Source organism: Salmo salar, chromosome 06, assembly GCF_965601325.2.
Source record: "Salmo salar chromosome 06, fSalSal1, whole genome shotgun sequence".
NCBI lineage: Eukaryota > Metazoa > Chordata > Actinopteri > Salmoniformes > Salmonidae > Salmo > Salmo salar.
Window position 1 is genome coordinate 86,793,178 of NC_138296.1, and position 14,690 is coordinate 86,807,867.

General features: G+C 44.6%; 1 protein-coding gene across 1 annotated transcript; it reads left to right on the forward strand.

Annotated features, from left to right (window-relative positions):
• The first annotated feature begins 300 nt into the window (after positions 1-300).
• On the forward strand, positions 301-12,672 carry LOC106608221 (breast cancer metastasis-suppressor 1-like protein). The gene is made up of 10 exons (XM_014206053.2): positions 301-634; positions 877-967; positions 1,106-1,233; positions 4,303-4,382; positions 4,719-4,815; positions 7,081-7,167; positions 7,271-7,335; positions 7,424-7,463; positions 10,679-10,805; positions 11,081-12,672. Exons 1-9 carry the CDS (start codon positions 544-546, stop codon positions 10,753-10,755), a joined length of 756 nt encoding a protein of 251 aa, XP_014061528.1. The 5' UTR covers positions 301-543; the 3' UTR covers positions 10,756-10,805; positions 11,081-12,672.
• The last annotated feature ends 2,018 nt before the right edge of the window (positions 12,673-14,690 follow it).

Here is a 14,690-nt window from a genome sequence, read left to right on the forward strand (position 1 = left end):
TCATTGTCAGAAGGAGATGGAGACAGTGGCTGTTCTATTTCAGTGCCAGAAATATGTGAGAGAAAAGTAGCGATTGTTATTAGATTTGAGGAGTAATGGGGTTGAAGAGCCAGGATTAAGTGAACTGCTGGGACATCTTCAGAGGATGTAGTATTTAATTATGTATTTCGTTTCGTTGGGGAGACTAGATTATTGGGTAGAATAAAACCTTCACTGTCTCTGGTCCACAATCCAGACCGGTTGGTGGCGGTAATGCACCTTAAAGTTGGTTGCCAACCGCCATATAAAATCCACAGAAGAAGACTAAATACTTCCCATTAGAAACGACAGGCTGTGGTCTATCTTGGGTCAGTTATAAAAATCGTTGTCCAGTTTCTGCTCTGTTTTAGCTATTTAGCTAACTAACAATCTAGTTAGTTGTTTAGCCGTCTTTGTTTATATTGATAAAACACTCTTATTTTGACACAGTTTAGGTCGCCAACCTATCATCAGTAATTTAATAAGTGCAAGCTCGCGAAAAGAAAGAAAGCAACCACGAAGAATATGGAGGTTGATTTCCCAGAGCAAGACGCTAGTAGCACGGACGAAGAAGACACTGTCAGCTCTTCTGTATCTGACGATGGAGACAGCTCGGGTAAGGAATACAATAAATGTAACTAGCTAGATTTAACTTGGCCAAATGCAGCTTGCTGTTATGCAGTTTCAAAATGTTTTACGTGTGTTTTAGTACAGTATTCATGGCGATTTTGATGATGGTCTCCTTTATGACGAAAGTGATGCTGCGTGGCCATGTTGCTATAGTTGCTAGCTAGCTGCTTCTACTGTGTTTACTGTGTTGGAGTTGTCTGACAGTTGACATGTTCATTTTGTCAACAGAGATGAACGATGAGGACTGCGAGAGAAGACGAGTGGAATGCATGGACGAGATGACCACCCTGGAGAAGCAATTCGGCGACTTGAAAGAACAGTAAAGACATTGAATTGAATCACTCTTACCAGATTGATTGATTTCTGGTCCATGTTTACGTGCATGTTTTAGCCAAGTTAACTAGCTACTGATGATGCTGCTATATTGGCTCACCCCTGTCTATCCCGTTATGACCAGGCTGTACAAGGAGAGGCTCTGTCAGGTGGATATAAAGCTACAGGAGGTTATAGCAGCCTGTGCCCAAGAGTATCTGGAACCACTTGCCAACCTACAGGAGAATATGCAAATCAGAACTAAAGTGGGCGGTGAGTTTCCATGTCACATTGCCTACACTAGATTGGAAACTAACGTCCGACTTTGCATTTAACTTTAGTTGTGACAGGCGGCTGATGTCAACGTCAGAAAGATCAGTGGTTTTCTAACATTTTAGTTGTGTGTTCCCTAGATGACCGGGTTCCTGGGTAGGCTTCCTCCAAATATAACTAACAAACATCTGCTTATATAAGTTGTCTATAGTCTCAGAAGGCTGGATCTATCATCGGCACTCACCAGGACAGTCTAGAGCCCATCCTGGATAAGCGGATCCTCAGAAAGCTTAGGAGTATAGAAGCCAACACTGGCCACCTCCTCCACAGTACCTGGAGCATCACAGTGCCACCTCCTCCACAGTCCCTGGAGCATCACAGTGCTATGGCCAAGACTAGACACCCCCTCCACAGTACCTGCCTGGAGCATCACAGTGCTATGGCCAAGACTAGACACCCCCTCCACAGTACCTGCCTGGAGCATCACAGTGCTATGGCCAAGACTAGACACCCCCTCCACAGTACCTGCCTGGAGCATCACAGTGCTATGGCCAAGACTAGACACCCCCTCCACAGTACCTGCCTGGAGCATCACAGTGCTATGGCCAAGACTAGACACCCCCTCCACATTACCTGGAGCATCACAGTGCTATGGCCAAGACTAGACACCCCCTCCACAGTACCTGGAGCATCACAGTGCCACCCACTCCACATTACCTGGAGCATCACAGTGCTATGGCCAAGACTAGACACCCCCTCCACAGTACCTGGAGCATCACAGTGCTATGGCCAAGACTAGACACCCCCTCCACAGTCCCTGCCTGGAGCATCACAGTGCTATAGCCAAGACTAGACACCCCCTCCACAGTCCCTGGAGCATCACAGTGCTATGGCCAAGACTAGACATCCCCTCCACAGTACCTGCCTGGAGCATCACAGTGCTATGGCCAAGACTAGACACCCCCTCTACAGTACCTGGAGCATCACAGTGCTATGGCCAAGACTAGACACCCCCTCCACAGTACCTGGAGCATCACAGTGCTATGGCCAAGACTAGACACCCCCTCTACAGTACCTGGAGCATCACAGTGCTATGGCCAAGACTAGACACCCCCTCCACAGTCCCTGCCTGGAGCATCACAGTGCTATGGCCAAGACTAGACACCCCCTCCACAGTCCCTGCCTGGAGCATCACAGTGCTATGGCCAAGACTAGACACCCCCTCCACAGTACCTGGAGCATCACAGTGCTATAGCCAAGATTAGACACCCCCTCCACAGTACCTGCCTGGAGCATCACAGTGCTATGGCCAAGACTAGACACCCCCTCCACAGTCCCTGGAGCATCACAGTGCTATGGCCAAGACTAGACACCCCCTCCACAGTACCTGCCTGGAGCATCACAGTGCTATGGCCAAGACTAGACACCCCCTCCACAGTCCCTACCTGGAGCATCACAGTGCTATGGCCAAGACTAGACACCCCCTCCACAGTCCCTGCCTGGAGCATCACAGTGCTATGGCCAAGACTAGACACCCCCTCCACAGTCCCTGCCTGGAGCATCACAGTGCTATGGCCAAGACTAGACACCCCCTCCACAGTACCTGGAGCATCACAGTGCTATGGCCAAGACTAGACACCCCCTCCACAGTCCCTGCCTGGAGCATCACAGTGCTATGGCCAAGACTAGACACCCCCTCCACAGTCCCTGACTGGAGCATCACAGTGCTATGGCCAAGACTAGACACCCCCTCCACAGTCCCTGCCTGGAGCATCACAGTGCTATGGCCAAGACTAGACACCCCCTCCACAGTACCTGGAGCATCACAGTGCTATGGCCAAGACTAGACACCCCCTCCACAGTACCTGCCTGGAGCATCACAGTGCTATGGCCAAGACTAGACACCCCCTCCACAGTCCCTGCCTGGAGCATCACAGTGCTATGGCCAAGACTAGACACCCCCTCCACAGTCCCCTGCCTGGAGCATCACAGTGCTATGGCCAAGACTAGACACCCCCTCCACAGTCCCTGGAGCATCACAGTGCTATGGCCAAGACTAGACACCCCCTCCACAGTACCTGCCTGGAGCATCACAGTGCTATGGCCAAGACTAGACACCCCCTCCACAGTACCTGGAGCATCACAGTGCTATGGCCAAGACTAGACACCCCCTCCACAGTACCTGCCTGGAGCATCACAGTGCTATGGCCAAGACTAGACACCCCCTCCACAGTCCCTGGAGCATCACAGTGCTATGGCCAAGACTAGACACCCCCTCCACAGTCCCTGGAGCATCACAGTGCTATGGCCAAGACTAGACACCCCCTCCACAGTACCTGCCTGGAGCATCACAGTGCTATGGCCAAGACCAGACACCCCCTCCACAGTACCTGGAGCATCACAGTGCTATGGCCAAGACTAGACACCCCCTCCACAGTCCCTGGAGCATCACAGTGCTATGGCCAAGACTAGACACCCCCTCCACAGTACCTGGAGCATCACAGTGCTATGGCCAAGACTAGACACCCCCTCCACAGTACCTGGAGCATCACAGTGCTATGGCCAAGACTCGACACCCCCTCCACAGTACCTGGAGCATCACAGTGCTATGGCCAAGACTATACACCCCCTCCACAGTCCCTGGAGCATCACAGTGCTATGGCCAAGACTAGACACCCCCTCCACAGTACCTGGAGCATCACAGTGCTATGGCCAAGACTATACACCCCCTCCACAGTACCTGGAGCATCACAGTGCTATGGCAGATTTATTTTAGCCAGGTCTAAAACATAACGTTTCCGCTTATCCTTTTTAACACAAACACTTTTTATATTCATTGATGTGATGCTTTGAATGTCTGTTTGTCCTTTTAATGGTGTATTTATTGGTAATGTATGTGTTGGCTGGTGCAATAAAATGTCCCCCCTGTGAAATGAATGAAGTACTATCGTATCTTAAATACAATGTACTGTTACACTGTAGATGTATGGCTCTGTTCTCAGTGACGTCAAACCTTCTGAAGGGTGCCAAGAGTAAAGAGATGTTTTCCTTGTCTTGTATTTTCTCTAGGGATCTACCAAGAGCTGTGTCTTGAGTCTGTGAAGAACAAGTACGACTGTGAGATCCAGGCTGCCTGCCAACACTGGGAGGTCGGGGTCAATTAATACCATACTACTTTATTGATCCCCAAGGGCCAATTGTTGGGCCAGTGAATAATGTGACAGTGCTCAAATGTGGAATTAAATCATTGTTTGTCTCTGGCCCTGTCTGAGGTTTCGGGCTGTAGAAAGCAGTTGGTTTGAATCCTTGCTTTAACTTGTCTAGTTACTAATGAAGGTTGCATGGCAAACTACTGGAAAATAATGTAGAATGCTTTGTAGTTATGCAATCAGCAAAGGTGCATTTTTGTATGTATTGGACCAGGGTCTCTCTCCGTGGCTTTGGTAGTACTACAGTACTCATCCATGTTCTGTGTCTCCTCCCAGAGTGAGAAGCTGTTGCTGTTTGACACGGTGCACAGTGACTTAGAGGAGAAGATCAGACGCCTGGAGGAGGACCGACACAGTATCGACATCACCTCAGGTACAGGAGGCGTTGTGGAGGCTATAGCCCTGGGCTATATGCAGTACTGTGATCCTGTTAACTATATACAGAGGACCTTGAGGAAGGGCTATTACTGTAAAGTCAATATTAGTTGGAAATGACTTTAAGGCCTGTTAATCTAAGTAAATGCTTTTACTGGCACTCCTGAATGAAGGTAATGGAGGGTAGTTGATGGGTTGAATTAGGTGTTTAAATGCAGGGCTGAATTAGGTGTTTAAATGCAGGGCTGGAGAGAAAAAAACCTGCATACCCTACAATCTTAGGTATACCAGCTCGGATTGAAAGTGCCTTCACAAAGTATTCATACCCTTTGACTTATTCCACATTTTGATGTGAATACTTATGAAATGCACATTGTTATATTTGGTAACACTTGCTTATTTTCCCTCGACTCCAACCCCATTCGATTATCATTGAATCGATGAGGGTGGCGCTATGTCTACATAAGGGTGCAAATTATAAACGCACACAAAAGCTCTGACAAAGGCCTTGAGGTCGATACGTAAAGCTTATTAAAGAGCAGTGATCCTATCAAGAGCAGTGTGTTTCTTCTTTTCTCATCTTGTGTTAGACTGAATTCAAAATGTATTCAATTTATATTTTTTTCTCTCACCATCTACAAACGGTATCCCATAATGACAAAGTAAAAATATATATATATATTTTTTTACATTTTTGCAAATTAATTGAAAATGAAATACAGAAATATCTAATTTACAATAGTATTCACACCCCTGAGTCAGTACTTTTGTAGAAACACCTTTGGTAGTGATTACAGCTGTGAGTCTTTCTGGGTAAGTCTCTCAGAGCTTTTCTCTCTTGGATTGTGCAACATTTGCCCATTTCTTTTAATTATTTTCAAAATTCTTCAAGCTCTGTTTAATTGGTTGTTGATCATCGCTAGACAACCATTTTCAGGCCTTGCCATAGATTTTCAAGTAGATTTAAGTCAAAACTAACTAAGCAACTCCAGTGTATATTTGGCCTTGTGTTTTAGGTTCTTGTCCTGCTGAAAGGTGAATTAATCTCCCAGTGTCTGGTGGAAATCAGACTGAACCAGGTTTCCTCTAGGATTTTGCCTGTGCTTAGCTCCATTCTGTTTCTTTTTTTAATCCTGTCCTTAATGATTAAAATTATACCCATAATATGATGCAGCCACCAGTATGCTTGAAAATATGGAGAGTGGTACTCAGTAATTTGTTGTATTGGATTTGCCCCAAACTTAACATTTATTTATTCAGGACAAAAAGTAATTTGCTTTGCCACATTTTTTGCAGTTTTACTTTAGTGCCTTGTTGCAAACAGCATGCATGTTTTAGAATATTTGTATTGTGTACAGGCGTCCTTTTCACTCGGTCAGTTAGGTTAGTATTGTGGCGTAACTAGAGGTGTCACTACAGACCTGTGTTCGATTTCGACCTGTATCACAACTGGCCATGATCGTGAGTCCGATAGGGCGGTGCACAATTGGCCCAGCGTCGTCCGGGTTTGGCCGGGGTAGCCTGTCATTGTAAATAAGAATTTGTCCTTAACTGACTTTCCTAGTTAAATAAAAATCAAACTGTTTTAAAGTCACCATTGGCCTCATGGTGAAATCCCGGAGCATTTTCCTTCCTCTCCTGTAATTGAGTTAGGAAGGACGCCTGTATCTTTGTAGTGACTGGGTTTATCAATACACCCAAAGTGTAATTAATAACTTCACCATGCTCAAAAGGATATTAAATGTCTGCTTTTTATTTTTACCCATCTACCAATAGGGGCCATTCTTTGAGTCATTGGTTAACCTCCCTGGTCTTTGTGGTTGAATCAGGGCTTGAAATTCACTTCTCAACTGAGGGACCTTACAATAATCTGTGTGTGGGGTACAGAGATGAGGTCATTCAAAAATCATGTTAAACATTATTGCACACAGAGTGAGTCCAAGCAACTTATTATGTGACTTGTTAAGCAGATTTGTACTCTGGAACTTATTTTGTCTTGCCAATAACCAAGGGGTTGAATACTTATTACCTTAAGACATTTCAGCTTTTCATTTTTAATTGATTTGTAAAAATGTCTAAACATAATTCCACTTTGACATTATGGGGTATTGTGTGTGTGTGTGGGCCAGTGACCAAAAATCCCAATTTTTTTAATTCCTGTTGTAACATAATGTAGAAAAAGTCAAGGGGTGGGAACACTTTCTGAAGGCACTAACTGTCTTGAGTGGCTTTGCACTCTTTTTGCTCTGTCTCTGCATTCCAGAACTGTGGAACGATGGTTTACATTCACGGAAGAACAAGAAGAAGGATCCCTTCTGCCCTGTCAAGAAAAAGAAGCCTGTTGTCTCTGATATCCTTTCTTTCTACCCGTCTTACTCTATCAATGCTGTATTAGATACGGTCAGTGCTAATATCAATAAAGAACTTTACTTTTTTACCTAACCCCTTCTCACGTCCATATATTGTTTATATGTTGCAAGACCTTGATGTACTTGAAGACTGGACAGCAATACGAAAGGTATTTGAGTTAACCAAATGTAAGTCTTTGTTGTAATTTTGTTAGGGTTGGAATTTAACTTTTCAATCTTGTTCTGTATGCACCACAGGCGGAGGCGACGTTGGGGTCGCACAGGGTCAAGGTTGATGGTAAGAATCTCAGATTTATGTCTTTCGTTTGTTACAGTATCTGGCCCCACATTATATTAAGAGCAGGGATGAAAGTAGATAAAACAAATTCACCTGTACCTTCTATGTTTACATTATTTTAATTTTTTTTTATTTTTTTGGGGGGGGGGGGCTAGACATAGAATGACATATAGAATCCTTATTCATTTAATAGAATGATGTGCAGCGTCCCCATTCAGTTAATAGGATGACGTGCAGCGTCCCCATTCAGTTAATAGGATGACGTGCAGCGTCCCCATTCAGTTAATAGGATGACGTGCAGCGTCCCCATTCAGTTAATAGGATGACGTGCAGCGTCCCCATTCAGTTAATAGGATCTCTGTGGGCCCAATAGTAAAGATTTGCCATTTATCTTTTAAAATGTATTATTTTGATGTGCCATTAACATAACTAGTCATGATGTTTTCATCTGATTGTCAATCACCTGCGTATATTCGTCCACTCTAAAATAATTCCTGCTTCCATACTGTGCACCTGCCAGTTGATGAATGGAAAGTCATTTGTTAAAAAAAATAATTATATATATGCATGCATGCATGCAGTGCCTTGCGAAAGTATTCGGCCCCCTTGAACTTTTCGACCTTTTGCCACATTTCAGGCTTCAAACATGAAGATATAAAACTGTAATTTTTTGTGAAGAATCAACAACAAGTGGGACACAATCATGAAGTGGAACGAAATTTATTGGATATTTCAAACTTTTTTAACAAATAAAAAAACTGAAAAATTGGGCGTGCAAAATTATTCAGCCCCTTTACTTTCAGTGCAGCAAACTCTCTCCAGAAGTTCAGTGAGGATCTCTGAATGATCCAATGTTGACCTAAATGACTAATGATGATAAATAGAATCCACCTGTGTGTAATCAAGTCTCCGTATAAATGCACCTGCTCTGTGATAGTCTCAGAGGTCCGTTTAAAGCGCAGAGAGCATCATGAAGAACAAGGAACACACCAGGCAGGTCCGAGATACTGTTGTGGAGAAGTTTAAAGCCGGATTTGGATACAAAAAGATTTCCCAAGCTTTAAACATCCCAAGGAGCACTGTGCAAGCGATAATATTGAAATGGAAGGAGTATCAGACCACTGCAAATCTACGAAGACCTGGCCGACCCTCTAAACTTTCAGCTCATACAAGGAGAAGACTGATCAGAGATGCAGCCAAGAGGCCCATGATCACTCTGGATGAACTGCAAAGATCTACAGCTGAGGTGGGAGACTCTGTCCATAGGACAACAATCAGTCGTATACTGCACAAATCTGGCCTTTATGGAAGAGTGGCAAGAAGAAAGCCATCCATAAAAAGTGTAGTTTAAAGTTTGCCACTAGCCACCTGGGAGACACACCAAACATGTGGTAGAAGGTGCTCTGGTCAGATGAAATCAAAATCGAACATTTTGGCAACAATGCAAAACGTTATGTTTGGCGTAAAAGCAACACAGCTCATCACCCTGAACACACCATCCCCACTGTCAAACATGGTGGTGGCAGCATCATGGTTTGGGCCTGCTTTTCTTCAGCAGGGGCAGGGAAGATGGTTAAAATTGATGGGAAGATGGATGGAGCCAAATAAAGGACCATTCTGGAAGAAAACCTGATGGAGTCTGCAAAAGACCTGAGACTGGGACGGAGATTTGTCTTCCAACAAGACAATGATCCAAAACATAAAGCAAAATCTACAATGGAATGGTTTACAAATAAACATATCCAGGTGTTAGAATGGCCAAGTCAAAGTCCAGACCTGAATCCAATCGAGAATCTGTGGAAAGAACTGAAAACTGCTGTTCACAAACGCTCTCCATCCAACCTCACTGAGCTCGAGCTGTTTTGCAAGGAGGAATGGGCAAAAATTTCAGTCTCTCGATGTGCAAAACTGATAGACACCCCAAGCGACTTACAGCTGTAATCGCAGCAAAAGGTGGCGCTACAAAGTATTAACTTAAGGGGGCTGAATAATTTAGCATGCCCAATTTTTCAGTTTTTTATTTGTTAAAAAAGTTTGAAATATCCAATAAATTTCGTTCCACTTCATAATTGTGTCCCACTTGTTGTTGATTCTTCACAAAAAATTACAGTTTTATATCTTTGTTTGAAGCCTGAAATGTGGCAAAAGGTCGAAAAGTTCAAGGGGGCCGAATACTTTCGCAAGGCACTGTATATACATACACACACACGCACACAGTTTTAAGTCGGAAGTTTACATACACCTTAGCCAAATATATTTAAACTCAGTTTTTCACAATTCCTGACATTTAATCCTATCAAAAATTCCCTGTTTTAGGTAAATTAGGATCACCACTTTATTTTAAGAATGTGAAATGTCAGAATAATAGTTGAGAGAACTATTTATTTCAGCTTTTATTTCTTTCATCACATTCCCAGTGGGTCAGAAGTTTACATGCACTCAATTAGTATTTGGTAGCATTGCCTTTAAATTGTTTAACTTGGGTCAAATGTTTTGGCCCATTCCTCCTGACAGAGCTGGTGTAACTGAGTCAGGTTTGTAGGCCTCCTTGCTCGCACATGCTTTTTCAGTTCTGCCCACAAATCTTCTATAGGATGAGGTCAGGGCTTTGTGATGGCCACTCCATTACCTTGACTTTGTTGCCATTTTGCCACAACTTTGGAGGTATGCTTGGGGTCATTGTCCATTTGGAAGACCCATTTGCGACCAAGCTTTAACTTCCTGACTGATGTCGTGAGATGTTGCTTCAATATATCCACATAATTTCCATCCTCATGATGCCATCTATTTTGTGAAGTGCACCACCTAAGTGTATGTAAACTTCTGACTTCGTGTGTGTGTATATATTTTTGGTAACCTGAATTGATGGATCTGCGCACGTCTCGGCCACTCATCTCTGCCTTCGCAAAAATTAACTTATCAAAATCAGTTTGGAGAGTATTCTCCAGGTTTTAAGTCCATTTGCCAGTGTTTCATGTAGGTGACATGCTGTAATGCTAATTAATAGTGTAGCAGCCTACAGTTTCCTTGGCATATTTGTGTTAATTATTGTGATAGGCTCTTGTTCAACCGGTATGGCACAGCCCCCCGTCCCGGATCGTACCAGCTTAGTTTCACCCCTTAAGACTTTCTGAATGTATCTATTTAGATAGTGTGGGTATATGTTAATACATAGTGCTTACAACTGTTGTACCTTCATTATGACGTGTGTGTAGTCCCTACCAAGGCTGACAGACACCACCATCTGGCGAGGTCTGAGGAGGGCAGACTGTTCTATGACAGCCAGTGGTAGTGCAGAGGACAGGCCTTGTGTATCAACAAGAAGGACCAACACCCTACCAGGTGTGTGTCTTGGCGTCTGTGTAGGAAATGTATGATTTCAAATGGTGTGTGCATATGCGGATGTCTTTGAGGTAAGTGTGTGTGTGTGTATTTCTGTATGTATATTTGCATGTGACACATTTGAGTGTGGGAGCATGATCTTGTGTGGATAAACTGTTTACATTCATACACTAGATTCAAGTGTTGTAAGTGAATTGGTGTAAGGAGGCATATAGGTGTATGTAATGTAAATTCATATATTTTATTATCCAATCCTCTTCCGTCTCTCCGCACAGTGCCATAACCACCATAAACCATGATGTGGTGTGGTTCAAACGGCTTGACAGCAGCAAGTCCAAACTCTACATCTCTCAGCTGCAGAAAGGCAAATACACTATCAAACACTCCTAATGTCCCTCACAGCCTGCTGTACTTTTTCACCCTGGATAACAGATGATGACTTGACCAAGCCTGGTCCTGGAGAGCTACAGGTCAGGGTGTGTAGGGTCGGTGACTGACTAATGCTCTTTGTATGTTAATATAATCTGCGAGGCCAACAAGTGTCATTCCTTCTCTGAACTGGAAACGAGAGGAGAAAATTCTGGTTGTGAGGAGGAGTGGTGTTGTACTGGGTCTTCTTTAGTGTGTTTTACCCCCACTTTTTCTCCCTAATTATGATCTTGTATCATCGCTGCAACTCCCTTACGGGCTCAGGAGAGGCGAAGGTGGAGTCCGAAACATGACCCGCCAAGCCACGCTCCTTAACACCCGCCAGCTTAACCCGAAAGCCAGCCGCACCAATGTGTCGGAGGAAACACTGTTCAACTGGCGACCAGGGTCAGCCTGCAGTCACCTGGCCAGCCACAAGGAGTCGCTAGAGCGCAATGAGCCAAGTAAAGCACGCCCCCGGCCAAACCCTCCTAAGCCAGACAACACTGGGCCAATTGTGCGCCGTCCTATGGGACTCCCGGCCACAGCCAGTTGTGGCACAGCCCGGGAATGAACCGCGATGCAGTGCCTTAGACCGCTGCGCCACTCGGGAGGACCCGTAGTGTGCCTTTTTTTTTAACAAGATGATGCCTACAGTCTTGAACTAACTCCGCTCTTCTGGCCGGTGAGAACAGGACGAGGATCAAGTCAAGCGGGTCCATTGGTTATGACTGGATGGATGGCTAAACCCTGGCCCTAATGATGTTTCCTTCACTCTGAGACCCCCACCTCTTGTAGTATTCCATGTATAGTCTCATCTTTCATCTCTGTTACTATTTTGACAAGGATACACCGCTCTCGCTTTTTCTGTCTTCCCTTTCTTCCTTCCCTCCTCAAGGAGACATGATACCATTTTCACCTAACCAATGCTGTCAGATGTGTTATCGATTCAAGGAAGGAAGGAAGGAACGGTGGATGTTAACTATATTTTAGCATGGCCAAGGTCAGTAGCGATGGGTCAAAATGTCTGGTTGTTGTGCAATCATGTCCATGCAATCCCACTCTTTTGCACATTATTGGATATTGTGGGAAAACATTTGTCTGTGTATAAAGTACCACCTGCCAACAGTTTTGCATCTTAAGGATTCAACATATTATGAATTGTGTAGATGTTACATGCTGTATATATTGGGAGCATCTGCTGGGTTTTTTTCGCAGCTTATGAAGAATTCTACTTATGTCTGTCTGAGTACGATCAGACCAAATTTTTCACTGCCATCAATTCAACAGTAGTCCTGTTGTCTTGAGTTTTTATTTGTAAAGTTTGGATTTTTCTGTGTATTTTTTAAATTTAACGCTCAGTCTACACTACATTTTCATGTCATGCGGGAGGAAAATCTGAATGAAATGTCAGTCACAATTCATGTACAGCAAATAAAATATTTAATTTTGTAGTAAACATGTAATTTGCCTTAGTTTGTAAAGATTGTAGAACCTTGAAGCAATCCTATAGAAAGAACTTGATTTACAGCCATTGATTAAAGCAAAACAGTCTGGGTGGAATAGAAGGCCATATCATAATTCCTTTTTACGTTGTCCGTCAGTAAAGCTGACAGCATGTCTAGTGATAGCTAAATCAACTTGCTCAGCACAAGCCATTCCTTCCTGCTCTCTTTCGAGTCCTAGAACAAATTATGTGAAATGAAACGGCGTATTACCTCTCATTGCTAAGCAGGTTCCATATTGGATTTAAACTGTATACACAGCCCAACCCCAAATCACTAGATATAATCTATATATCTCTGTTATAGAGGCAAAACTGCCTGTCAATGCTGAACCCAAAGTCAATCTCAAGGTTTAGGCCCCCCCCCCCCCCTTCATATGCTCAGCGTGGTTTTATAATGGCCAACGTCTGTTCTGCTGTTTCACTGTTTAGCCAGGGGGAACTCACTAGATTAACACACTATTGTGTTTAGCCAGGGTTTTCTGCCAGGGGGAACTCACTAGATTAACACACTGTATTGTGTTTAGCCAGGGTTTTCTGCCAGGGGGAACTCACTAGATTAACACACTGTATTGTGTTTAGCCAGGGTTTTCTGCCAGAGGGGAACTCACTAGATTAACACACTGTATTGGGATCGATGCAGGATCCACTCAAATATCTCACTTATCCCCCTCTGTCCATTCTCTACCTAACTCCTATACTGAGCAAAAACTAACTAATTCATTAAGTAGCCTTCTGGGTAGAAGTTTACCTTCAGCACAGATCTAGGATCAGTTTATCCTAGCCCCAATCCTACCTCAACCATTGGAGGTATGAAAGATATCTGACCCTGTATCAGTGGGTAAGGGCAACTTAAATCAAAGCACTCCAAAAAGCACTTTCTGTATATAAATCCCCATTTAGTCTATTGATGCACCAGTGCGTCAACATAAGAAACGTAATAAAAACATCCCCATCAAAATCTGTCGGTTTAAGCTAGAACTGTCTGTCTCAGTCTACCGCATCCACCTGTGGCGGTCTACCGCATCCACCTGTCTCAGTCTACCGCATCCACCTGTGGCGGTCTACCGCATCCACCTGTCTCAGTCTACCGCATCCACCTGTGGCGGTCTTCCACATCTGCGGTGGAAGGTGGCTGAGCTACAGCGGCGTTTGTCAGACTGAGCCATCCCGAAAATCGTTCTATTCATGAAAATGGCTGTAGCTTCCGAACAATTTGGCCTCCCGTTTTGCTCTCAATGGTAGGCCTGATAACCGACAACGACGAGACAGCCTATAGGGAGTAGGTCTGAGACCTGGCCGGGTGGTGCCAGAATAACAACCTATCCCTCGACGTAACCAAGACTAAGATGATTGTGGACTACAGGAAAAGGAGGACCGAGCACGCCACCATTCTCATCAACGGGGCTGTAGTGGAGCAGGTTGAGAGCTTCAAGTTCCTTGGTGTCCACATCACCAACAAACTAGAATGGTCCAAACACACCAAGACAGTTGTGAAGAGGGCACGACAAAGCCTATTCCCCCTCATGAGTCTTCAGATCCTCAAAAGGTTCTACAGCTGCAACATCGAGAGCATCCTGACTGGTTGCATCACTGCCTGGTACGGCAATTGCTCGGCCTCCGACCGCAAGGCACTACAGAGAGTAGTGCGTACGGCACAGTACATCACTGGGGCTAAGCTGCCTGCCATCCAGGACCTCTACACCAGGCGGTGTCAGAGGAAGGTCCTAAAAATTGTCAAAGACCCCAGCCACCCCAGTCATAGACTGTTCTCTCTACTACCGCATGGCAAGCGGTACCGGAGTGCCAAGTCTAGGACTCCTGAACAGGTAATCAAATGGCTACCCGGACTATTTTCATTGTGTGACCCCCCCCCCCCCCAACCCCTCTTTTACGCTGCTGCTACTCTCTGGTTATCATATGCATAGTCACTTTAACCATACATTCATGTACATATAGTATCTCACAAAACT

Excerpts from the sequence above, each read along its gene's own strand:
- LOC106608221 (XM_014206053.2), top strand. The coding sequence starts at position 544 with ATGGAGGTTGATTTCCCAGAGCAAGACGCTAGTAGCACGGACGAAGAA. Across the intron at positions 635-876 it reads TGACGATGGAGACAGCTCGG|AGATGAACGATGAGGACTGC; the intron begins GTAAGGAATACA and ends TTTTGTCAACAG. Across the intron at positions 7,464-10,678 it reads GCACAGGGTCAAGGTTGATG|TCCCTACCAAGGCTGACAGA; the intron begins GTAAGAATCTCA and ends ACGTGTGTGTAG.